General features: G+C 40.8%; 1 protein-coding gene across 1 annotated transcript; it reads left to right on the forward strand.

The window, feature by feature from the left end:
• Positions 1-407: 407 nt before the first annotated feature.
• LOC123041159 (uncharacterized) lies at positions 408-5268 on the forward strand. The gene is made up of 13 exons (XM_044463849.1): positions 408-1006; positions 1304-1389; positions 1526-1693; positions 1782-1924; positions 2007-2273; positions 2353-2495; positions 3450-3511; positions 3596-3664; positions 3748-4046; positions 4135-4440; positions 4595-4740; positions 4828-4890; positions 4987-5268. Coding segments are annotated over exons 1-13 (1836 nt in total). The 5' UTR covers positions 408-1004; the 3' UTR covers positions 5069-5268.
• Positions 5269-11821: the final 6553 nt, after the last annotated feature.

An 11821-nucleotide genomic window follows, 5' to 3' on the forward strand; every position in this document is an offset into this window, starting at 1 on the left:
ACGGCGCCGTCATTGGAGTGGCAGATCGGTTTCATGGTTGGATCGGGTGGGGTGCTGGAGATAGATACTATTTTTTGTGTAGTTGTAGGGAAAGAAAAAGAGTAGAGAGTAGAGATTAGAGAAGAGAGCAGCCAACCTTTTTCCTCAAGCTCGTAACCCTAGCCGGGAGGGCATCCGCACCCCCCCGCAGACGGGCGAAGAAAGTGCAGGGGGTTGGTTGTGGAGTGGGAGACGACCTTGGAGAGAGGAGCGGTCATGGTGGCGCTGAATGAGGGATGACGGGGAGAGCGGGGAAGGAGCAAATGGTGGCGGCGGCGATGATTTAGGGCTACACGAATCTTGTCAGCACTTTGATGGTGGGACGGGAGGGTGGGTGTGCATCTCGAGGGTGGAGCTCCAGTTGCAGACGGCGTGGAGGTTTTCGGGGAGAGGGTCATACTTTAAGGGGACGAACGACGTTCTTGTGAAGCTTGTCAGCGGGGAAGGGGAAGGAGAAGGAGAAGTAGGTGGCAGCGCCATCACGGATGGGGACTGGTGAAGGAGACGGCGAGGAGGAAAATAGGCGTTGGTCGCAGCCGGCGCCGGCATTGGAGTGGCAGATCGGTTCCATGGTTGGATCGGGTGGGGCGCTGGAGATAGATACTAAGGGGTTTTGACAGGGGCTGGCGAAGGAGACGGCGAGGAGGAGGAGAGGCGTTGGCGACGGACGGCGCCGTCATTGGAGTGGCAGATCGGTTTCATGGTTGGATCGGGTGGGGTGCTGGAGATAGATACTATTTTTTGTGTAGTTGTAGGGAAAGAAAAAGAGTAGAGAGTAGAGATTAGAGAAGAGAGCAGCCAACCTTTTTCCTCAAGCTCGTAACCCTAGCCGGGAGGGCATCCGCACCCCCCCGCAGACGGGCGACATCCTTCTCGTCCAGATCCGCGGCTGTTCCTTTCCGGCTAAGCCACGCCACCCTTGCTTGCTCGCTCGACGCGCGGAATCAGCTAGGATACATTGCGCGATGTGAGTGTTTCTATTTCCTATGTGCTTAATTGCCCCGGACCAGTTGTATGTATTGTTTATCTGTCCATCGCAGTCTACCATCCTCTAATCACAGCAACACTTAAGTTGATATACCAATTTGGATTTGAATTTCTAAGTTACGGAGTAATACCTTTTGAATAACTCTTTGATTTTCGATGTATGTAACACTGTGATTTTGGCAAGCATATTATATCAGATACTGTAACTCTTTGATTTTCGATGTATACAACACTGTGATTTTGGCAAGCATATCATCTCAGATATGCTGTGTTTCAGGACTGCAAAAACCAGTAGGAAGGAGCGAGGCAGCAACAGCGGGCAGCGGCATGGGGCAACCGAAGCTGCGATGAACATGTGGAAAGGTGAGTCATTGATCAATTTATGGGCTTTCTAGCTGCTGATTTTTTCATTGATTTCTTGTACATGTTAGTTGCATGCTTGAATTAATTGCTAGAGTACTGAAGATCTGGTTGTTTATCATGCATGTTCTTTCATTAGTTCGGAAAGCTGCTTTAAAGGAGGCTCATGCTGCGGAACAGTCCTTCAGGGAAAAAGAACCTGACCGACATGTTACTCCATTCGAACCGACAAAATTTGGTGGCTGCGTCCAGGAAATTTCGGATTCGCATTTCAGGCACAGTGTTGTCTCAATTTCTCTGCTTGCGGGTGATTATTCTGCTTTGTATAAGCTCTTGGATTCTCTCCAAATTCATATTCGTTCGTCTTACTGATTTTAATCATGATCTTTGTGCAGGAGACACGATAGTATTCTCATGCTCGGGAACAGCCGTACGACACTGGAACAATATAATACAAGAACCCCATACAGTATTTGTGACTACCTCACGTTTGGTGGTGGAATTTGAGAATAAGAGAACCAGGGATGATAATTTTGTGGTTAGTGCAACTCACTGTTTTCCTCTGCTGTGATCGTGATTGATCATTCTGTGATGTTGTACTGAGGGTTTCCTCGCTACAGGTTCAAGTCTGTCGTCCTGATGGTACAACTATCCCTGGGTTCTTGGGATTGTGGGATGAAAAAATGGAAATTGCTATTGTCACGGCCTTCAACAGCCGACTCGTCTACCCTGTGGATACATGTGGCCCTCTGGATCTGCACCGAGACGCAGACAAGCTTAATCTATTTGCAGCTGGCCGTCACTTCGATGGCACTTTGATGAGCATAAGATGCAATGATCCTCGTTTCAAAGATGGCCTTTGGTTTTGCGAATGTAGTATCACAGAGGTATACTCTTGATATTTGTCTGAAATTCTTGCATGTTATGTGTGAATGTTTCCTTTGCAATCCCTGTCTCTTTTGCTAGGCTGGACTTGGAGGGCCAGTTATACTATTTAATGGTGGTGAAGGATGCTTTGCTGGGGTGATAACTAAATTGTGTCAAGGCGGTTTCTTGTTCGTACCAACTCAGTTACTTCATGAACGGTTGCAGCAATTTGAGATGCCCAGGTATATCTTCTGGGCAAGTCAAGTACTCACTCGTCCTGAATTACTTGTCTTGGATTTTTCTAGATACGGATGTAACTATGTATCTAGACACGTTTTAGTGTTAGGTACATCTGTATCTAGACAACTCTACGACAACAATAAAGCCTTTAGTCCCAAACAAGTTGGGGTAGGCTCGTATCTAGACAAATCTAAGACAACTAATTTGGGAAATATTATCCACTAGTGCAATGGCCGTGCGTTAGGTTAGGTCATTGTCTTAGGAGATCGTCGATAGATGTTGGTATTCGGCAGCCCTCTCACGGTTCACGATTAAAAAGAGAATGAGAATACAATTTGAGATCACGCGGCAGGCGCAAGAGAATCTTAAGGGATCATAGTAGGTCAATTCCAAGAATTTAAGTGAGCTAGCAACAAAGCCTTCTCCAAGAATTTTGAGATAGTGTCATCTCTGCATTTTCCATTTGTGCCTTTTACAAGAGTTTCGATCTCACATGAAGCAAAAGTACATTTTGTTCATTTTACTTCTTATGGGAGGTTGCTAGCCCACATGTGGATAGGAGTGCATTTGTTTATTTATGAAGGTTGTTTGTCCCACATGTGAACTGACCACCAACTCCAACCTTTATAGGTAGGAAAGATATCTTCACCAGTTGCCTTACTTATCCCCGATTTGCTTATCTATAGAAGTTCCAAATACCCCTCCTGTTCCACTTGAATTTAGTGTTCTTGCTTCAATGTCGGAGCTTGTGTGTTTCTCTGAATGAAGAAGAACCTGAGCATGTCTATCAGTTGGGGAATCAAGAACAATGCCACTCATTTTCTTGACATCTCAATCCTCGTCTTTTGCTAATTATTTATAAGCTGATATTCAAGTCTTTTTGTATACGTGTTTTCTTTCGTACAGTTTGGTGTATATCTACTTCATTTGATTGTAGTAAACATGTTTTATTGCAGTAACACTACCCAGTTCCGTGAATATTCTTTGCCTCAGGGTGCATCCTGCGTTGTCCCTTCAGGTTTGAATTATCTTGCAAGTCATCATTCTTTGTGAATGCTGTCTTAGTATAACCTTACACTTATCAATCACATTATTGCATCAGGATTTAAGGTCAGGTCTAAGATGCTAGAGTCTTTGGGCTACCCCCTACCACCACCACTGGTGTTTGAGTGTAAGTCGTATTCGTATATTGCTGACTTCTCCCTTGTGCACTTCTGTATTTCTAATTTCTGTACTTGTTTCCTAATTAACCAGTCAATGGGCGATTAATTGGTACGTTTGAAGAAAGGTTTGGTGAACTTCATGTCTGGAAAGGATACCGTTTAGACATCTACGCCAACTATGAGAAGCCTCTCTGGAAGCAGCTTGGAAAAAAAGTTGTTGAGCGTGTTTCTAAAAGTGTTGTCTCAGTTGCTTCATTCAATGGTAACAACGTGAGGTGTTTTGCTTGCACAGGCTTGCTTATAACTATTGAGCACCGCATGTTTGTCCTTACTGCGGCCAGTTTGGTTAGAACTGGTGATGCTAAAAACAACATTGATCTGAACTTGATGGTTAGTTGTTGATCCTAATCAGTTTTCTTCGCCTTTTAAGTTTGGTGATGGTTAATTAGTTGAGCTTTATGAACTCTATTTGTTGCAGATTAAGGTGTTTCTACCGCCAGAACAATCGGTGGTGGGGAAATTGGAATTTTACCATCAAGATTACAACATTGCCGTTCTCAGTCTCGAGGATAATCTCACTGATGTTTGTCCACAAGATATCTTCGTAGCCACAAGGTTATCTAAATCTGAGGTGGTTGCTATTGGGCGTACAACTAAAGATAATGGTGGGTTATTGATGGCCTCAAAGGGTAACAGGAAGTCTATAATAAGTTCAAGAAACAAGGATCCGGGTTCAGAACTTGATTGCAAAGATCTCAAGTTCTCAACTTGTCAAATCAAGAAGGTACAGTTTTTTTTTCTTGGCATTTTTTACGTGGTACCTGTGTAGATAGTTAATATACTTGAGTTGTATCTTCAGTTTATTTGATAATACTGAGCTGCTAGATTTACTACGGCTGCTTCTCCATGTAACTGTATGTGCATTATTTTTGTATTAGGTTGGGATTGGAGGGCCCCTTATTTGTCTTGATGATGGGAGTTTTGTTGGCATGAACTTCTATGATGAAAGTGGAACGACTCCTTATCTGCCAAGGAGCAATATTGTAAAAGTTTTAAAGAGAGGGAATAATCTTCTGTCACAAGGGTATAATTTTTTTTCTTTCTCTTGATGCTGATTAGTAGACATGTGTATCCAACAAACTTTCATTGACAAATATATGTTGGACAACAGAAAATTGCTCCCTCCCATTAGCCTTGACACGAAGAGAGGTGGTAATGCTGCAGAGAGGATCCGGTAAAGCTATCTATTTCTTAATGTCACTTGTTTGTGGTAGCATATACTGTTTATTCGGCAGTGAACATATATTGAAAAGATAATATTGGATGGCAGGTGGACTGTACCCAAGCCATATTGGTTTATTGCTGGTCAAGTTGATGTTCTAGGCCATCTTGTTGGTAAAGTTCCCATGTAGACGTCAAGCTGCTGTTGGAGTGCTCCATATGAATATATTCCATTTTATCCCTCGCAGACATTATATAATTTAAGAGGCTGGTGCTAGTTATGTTTTGTCAAAAATGTTTATTTATGGTATTTGTTTAGTATGTCTTATCACTGTCAAGTATCTAATCATGCAAGGAAGTGTTGGATCTGTATTTTCTATGATATATGAGTTTGTTTTATGCTACCTCAGATCTGGAAAATCGTAATTCTTTGCAAAAAAAAAAGTTTATCACCGCTGTTATAAGAGCATCTCCAACATCCACTACTAGTTGATACATCATTTGAGTGCCATGGGGGTTAGTAGGAGAGATGGGGGATAAGTTTTGCCATCTTCTCCTCAGCTGTTCTGTGCAATCAGGTTCATATTTGGTGTTGCTGCTGATAAGCCCCGGCGTCCAACCAACAATAATACAACAGAATTGCTAATTTTCAGTCGGATGAAATCAATTTACTTTCATTTGTTTTTTTGTCCATCTGATCTCTGTGTTGAGATTCGTGCAATTCTGTTTCTTCCAGCTCTCTGGTTGTTTGGTTCTTACCGGGTCCGTAAACTTTTCAAGGAGACCCGTCAATTTTGTGCGTCGCGTCTCCTGATATGAGTACCTACTAGAAAATATGCCCGTGCGTTGCTACGGGATGTATAGGCAATGGTTGAAAAAAGAGGGTGGTACACGGATGACTTCCACCGAGTGCATTTTTTCTCTGACTTTGAAGCACATTCTTCAAGAGTTCAGTTACTAATTCAAAGGATTTTTGAAGTAAGAGCACACATTGTAGATTAGACCGTCAATATATAGTAAATATATAGTGACCACAGTAAAAATGTCTTATACTTCGCCTAGTGTCGAAGCATGTTGTGTGTGTGCTCACTGTGAAGTCCTTGTCGCATGGATGTATAACTTCTTATATTGTCGTGATATATGCAGGATTTCTCCATCGCAGTTCAATCTTTGATTAGCGTGTTGCGCCTCAATTGTTGGTTCTTTTGTTCTGGTTGCATATTTTTGTCTTTCTGCCTTTCCCATGCACACTTTTTTATCATCTGTGTTGGCTTCATGTTTGCATTTTTTTTGTGTGTATTTTTTTTGCAACCGGGTCATATCTTTAGTTCTTTTGCTTAGTGGATAGGCTTCACATCACCTTTTCAGTTTTTCCTGTTTGTCTTCATTAGTCATTCATGCATACCGCTTTTTATCTCTTTTTCTTCTTCGTTCTTTGCCATCTCCGTGACTCGAGATTGCCATCCAAATTACTTTCTTGCATGAGAGTTTTGGATACTATATGAATCTGTTGTTGATTGAAAAACTGATATAAAATCTGCATCATAAATAGAGCATATGTAGCTACTTATAAATAAATCTAATTACGCTGGATATAAGCATCGGAATATATGTGTTGTTTGCATGCTAGAGTATTGTGTTTTTCCTTGAAGCAATTTAGATAGCAGAAAAATGATATTAAAGTAAGAGCATTGCTATATACACCATGTTTTTCGTCCGACTTCACTACGAAGTTCTAGATAAGTATGTCGATGTCTAGTGACAAAGCATATCAGACCGGCATATTAACCATTGCACGAACATCAAATAATAAAAACGTCGTATATGTAATACTTCAAAAGTAATTTTACATGGTTGCTATTGTTTTTGTTTCTCCATAGCATCAATGTTTTGGTCAAAATGATGTATAAGTTGGTTGCATTGTTCCTCCATACCACCTTCAACATGACCATATTCAAGGACATCAAGCATGCCATTTTCTTCCTGATCCGGAACAACAACCTTATTGAGAACAATTAAAGACTTTGTGGTCATGATATGTAAATACCTATATTTTACTATACACTCGTATAAACCGAAATCAGCAACGCCCTGAGATAATTTATGTATGTACTTTATTGGACGTCCAGGCATACATGTTGCCGCAGTGTGTGACCCGAGCTATTTAGTCAATAAAAGTATGTCAAAAAACGCAAACAGATGCAAATCCAACTTCAAAGAAAATGTAGAACCAAAGCAGCAATCGTGTGCATGTAGATTCGGGAAGAAAGAAAATGCATGCACAGCCAAGCGGTTTGATGGGTAAAGGAGCGTGTCCCTCCTAGTCAATTCTTATTTCTTTAATCTATCTATAGTTATTTATATTATCAAATCTAGCTAATCTTCAGTCGGTGAATGCTCCCGTGTCCAGCCCGCAACACATTATCCAGCTGTGGCTTAAAAAACAAAAGACAACGAAACGTGTTGTCACATCCGGAGATCCCACAAAGCAAAATCCAAACTTACTCTCGAGAAGTCCGTCCTCTCGTGACGGTTTCGTGCCGCTTCTGGCGTGTTCTTGGCGCTTCCATAGCAGTTCAGCGTCGGCAGCTCTTGCCGCCAGGGTCTGATCCAATTCCACAAAATCTCGAACCTAAATCTAGTTCCTCTCGTTTTCCACCAAAAAGAGAAGAGATCCAGTCTAGTTTTCCACAGCTCAGAAAGAGTAGCCAGGCAGTCTTGGGGGCACCTCTGTCACCAGATCGGAGGAGGCTTATTCGAGGAGGCAGAGGTGGAGGGACACCGCGTCAGTGCAAGGTGTCCGGGGCGGCCCTACCCAAGGTAAATCAGGTGTGTGAGGAGGCAGAAAGAAGTTCTGAAGGAGGAGGGGCGCTGTGTTGGGGTCCCTGCGGCTGGCGGTTACAATGGGAAGTGAAATACTACAAGCTTTGGGTGGAGTGGAAGGAAAATTAAAAGGATTGAAGCTCTCAGAGGCAGAGAAGAAAGTGATTAAAATCGGAAAGAAGAGCGGAAATCACTTGAGAGTGGGAAAGCTCCAAGCAGTGGGGAAGCTTTTGTCGGACAGACCGGCGAAATCTGAACATTTGGGGAGGACATTAGCAGGAGTTTGGTGCCCCTTCTATGGATTGGAGTGCAAGGATCTTGGTAAGAATCGTTTCTTGTTTTGTTTTCGTGAAGAGAAGGGAAAAATGAAGGCAGTAGAAAATGGACCATGGTTTTTCAATAAAAGCTTGCTGGTGATGGAAGATTTTGCGCCCAATAAAACCATAGATGAATATCAATTTAAGACCATACCGATATGGGTAAGGGTGTATGGTATTTCGATGGGGATGATGGATAGAGAAACAGGGGTTTTAATTGGGGAACAGATCGGTGAAGTCTTGGATATGGAGGTGGATGATAATGGTTTTGCATTTGGGCAATTTATGAGGATCAAAGTAAGAATGGACATCACTATACCACTGATGAGAAGGATCACTATTGAGGGTGAGGAGGAAGATGAGCAGTACCAGAAGAAGGGATTAATGGGAGAAGGGTGTAATGAAGAAAAGAATGAGGAGGAAGAGCAGAAGAAAGTGGTTTCATTTGAATACGAACATTTACCAGACTTCTGCTACAATTGTGGGATCATTGGTCACAGTGAAAAAAATTGCACAACGAAAACAGAACATGAAGGTAGTCGACAGTATGGTCCATGGTTGCGTGCAGCAACCTATAAAGGGAGTTCCAGTGATGAGAAGAGCAGAGAATCAAGTGAGAAAGGTGATTTCTGTAAAGGTAACAACGTGGGAAGCAAGGGCAGTAGGCAGGGAAGGGTTGGTCCATCATGGAAAGAGATTCCACCAAGCGGGCGAGCTGACAACAGAAAAAAAGAGATGAGAAGGAAATTACAAGCCCCTTAAAAATAACAAATGAAGAGCAAACAAAGACAACAGGGAGTAAAAAACTGGTTTTTGAGGAAGAACAACAGAACGCTCATGTGAAGGGAGAAGAAAACGGGAAGGATAAGCACATGGAGAATAAGGAGGAGAACCTAGAGGGACCAACAAAGAAACCAGAAAGAGCGGTCTCGACCTGGGACGACACGGAACCTGAATATGTTTTCCTGAATTTAGGCTTAAAAAAGTTGAGAAGCACTTTCAAGCGCAGAGAGCGGCAAGAAGGAGTGAAAACTCAAAAACTGTTGGTGCCGCCACCAAAGAAAAGAGGGGTAGACCTCATGGAGATTGATGAGGAATATGAGTCGGCGAAAAAAGTAAGGATGGAGGAGAAGAAAACAGATGGAGTGCTAGGAGAAGAAGTCTTTAACAAAGATGATTCAGACAAGGAAGCTGGGCTGCCACGACAGCCCGGCGGGAGAAAATGAAGCTTATCGCCTGGAACTGCCTCTAACAAGCATCACATTTTTATCAAGTGCTTTATGTTGTGACTCAAGGATCAAACACATTCACGACAAATTCTAGAGGGGGAGAGAGAAATTACATTTTTATCGAGCCCTTCTTGGAAATTGACGTCAAAGGGGGAGAGAGAGATCACATCAAAGCTTATCATTTTAGAGAGAGTATCACCTTCTTAGTGGGAGAGAGATCCTTCAGGGAGAGAGAGAGAGAGATCTCCAAGGGAAGAGAATACTAGTAGAAAGTATTTCTCAAGGATCCCAGATGCTTAGTGTTCAAGAGGAGAGATGCCACATGTCTTCTTGAGGGAAAAGACATGTTCATATGTGCTTATTTGCATTAGTTTGCATTAGCTCTGTTCATTTATATCTTTCAGCTCTGATTTTCTGTTCCCTATCTTCTCCCAGTATCCCATGCTAGATTCAGGGGGAGCAAGACATCCAAGGGAAAGAAATCATTCAAATTCATTGCATATCTTTATTCTTGGGGACATGTCTAATCAAATGTGGTACTTAGTACTCACTCTCTACATGTCATCCCAGTCTTGGTATTCTTGTGGTTTCTTCTGTTTGCTCTGGCTAGTAGATGTATCTGTGTTATCTAACCTTGTTTACACAGGTTCATTCCATCCTAAGCCTACTCAAGACTACAAGGTAAGTATATGCATTACAATCATGTGTATGAGGAATTCTTGCTGATGTACATACTGTTTGCAAGAAGGACTCATGGGCATGAAGGTATTTCCTTTAATACTTTTTGCTTTGATGCATATGGCCAAGATACATGTAACACATTGCTTGCTCTATCATGGTTATGCTCTCACATACTTCTATATGTCATATTCACATGATTGCATACATGTAGGGGGAGCCTATGCTCGTTACATGTCTTTCCAAAGCTTTACTTGCTATTCTTTATATCCTTATCTAAAGCTTTGATGTATGTTGTCATCAATTACCAAAAAGGGGGAGATTGAAAGCACAAATGCTCCCTAGGTGCTTTTGGTAATTAATGTCAACATATCTTTTGTTGGACTAACACTTTTATCTAGTATATTTCAGACAAGTTCAACATTGAAGTGGAATGGACTAAAGGATGTGGGAACTCCTTCAAGATGCTAAGGACAAAGGATTGGCTCAAGCTTCAAGCTTAAGATTCTTCATTTTACATTTTAGTGATCCAAGACCACATTGAGTCTATAGGAAAAGCCAATACTATCAAGGAGGGATGAGGTCTTGCTTAATGAGCCTCTTGCTTCATGTGCTTAGTAATATGCTCCAAAACCCTCAGCTACTTTCTCACTTCCACAAATGACCTAAACCCAAAGCCAAAATCGGTTTTATGCAAACACTATTTGCTTTTATTACTATTTGCTCCAAAACCCAAAGCCACAACGAAGGGACTTTTATGCAAAAAAGCCGACGACGTATGACCAGAAACACTATTTGCATTATTATATATATATATATATATATATATATATATATATATATATATATATATGACAAATGTTTTCTACAAGCAGTGGTAGTTACCATCACTTGCGTTTTGTATGTTGTATGTAGTATCTGTCGAAACCGAGAGTATGTACGTGTCGTATGTAGTATATAACAATGATTAGATAGTATATATACAAATTTTTAGGTAGTATGTACCATTTTTCGAGTATGCTCTTTTTTACGTACAAATATGTACGTATTTCACAAATATAACAAAAACTATGGGCTCATATGCAATTTTTTCATGTAACTTGCTTTGAAATATCTTAGATATAATATATGAACATATTTAAAATAATAAAATAGTATATATAGTACCACATGCTAGTATATGAGACATGTGAGATAACTACCACCGGGTGGTAGGATGGATTTTCCATATATATATATATATATATATATATATATATATATATATATATATATATATATATATATATATATTGCCCGTGCGTTGCAACGGATATGAAATAAATCTGAGAGTGTGGTATTCGCATAAGGATTCACTTTATTAAGACCTTATTGTATTCCAAAAGCTCGTAATTTCTTCTCTGCTAACTAAACCTACTACTTCAACTCGAGAACTTGAATTATGTGTAATAAGATGTTGATATTCAATAATCATGTCTAAAAATATTACAGAAATTTTAACATTTATCAATCAGTGGCTACTCCTTCGGTGCAAAAGTAATTGTACATCTTGTAGCAGCTTCAAAGAGATCATAGTATATTAATTTCTATATCTCACAATCTCAGCTGTTGCGAGGGGTGAAACAGGACGCGAGGAAGGTGCATCGTTGTTGCAATTTCTCTACTATTTATCCCTTCCTATCTTACCAACAACATCAATGACATTGAAAGTTGAGGATATCTTGATGGTCAGCAAGTATCAGTGTGCCTCAAATATCTTGTTTAACAAATAGTTGTTTCAACATTTCATCCACTCTTAGTTACTCCGTTCCTAAATATAAATCTTTGTAAAATTCTACTATAGACTATATACAAAGCAAAATGAAGGAATATACACTTTAAAATACATCTATATACA

The sequence above is a fragment of the Triticum aestivum genome, chromosome 2B, assembly GCF_018294505.1.
Source record: "Triticum aestivum cultivar Chinese Spring chromosome 2B, IWGSC CS RefSeq v2.1, whole genome shotgun sequence".
Taxonomy (NCBI): Eukaryota; Viridiplantae; Streptophyta; class Magnoliopsida; order Poales; family Poaceae; genus Triticum; species Triticum aestivum.

Bases quoted from the DNA above. Each gene is read 5' to 3' on its own strand.
- LOC123041159 (XM_044463849.1), top strand. The intron at 2,496-3,449 runs GTATATCTTCTG...GTTTTATTGCAG, and splicing joins CAGCAATTTGAGATGCCCAG to TAACACTACCCAGTTCCGTG. The intron at 4,741-4,827 runs GTATAATTTTTT...GTTGGACAACAG, and splicing joins AATAATCTTCTGTCACAAGG to AAAATTGCTCCCTCCCATTA.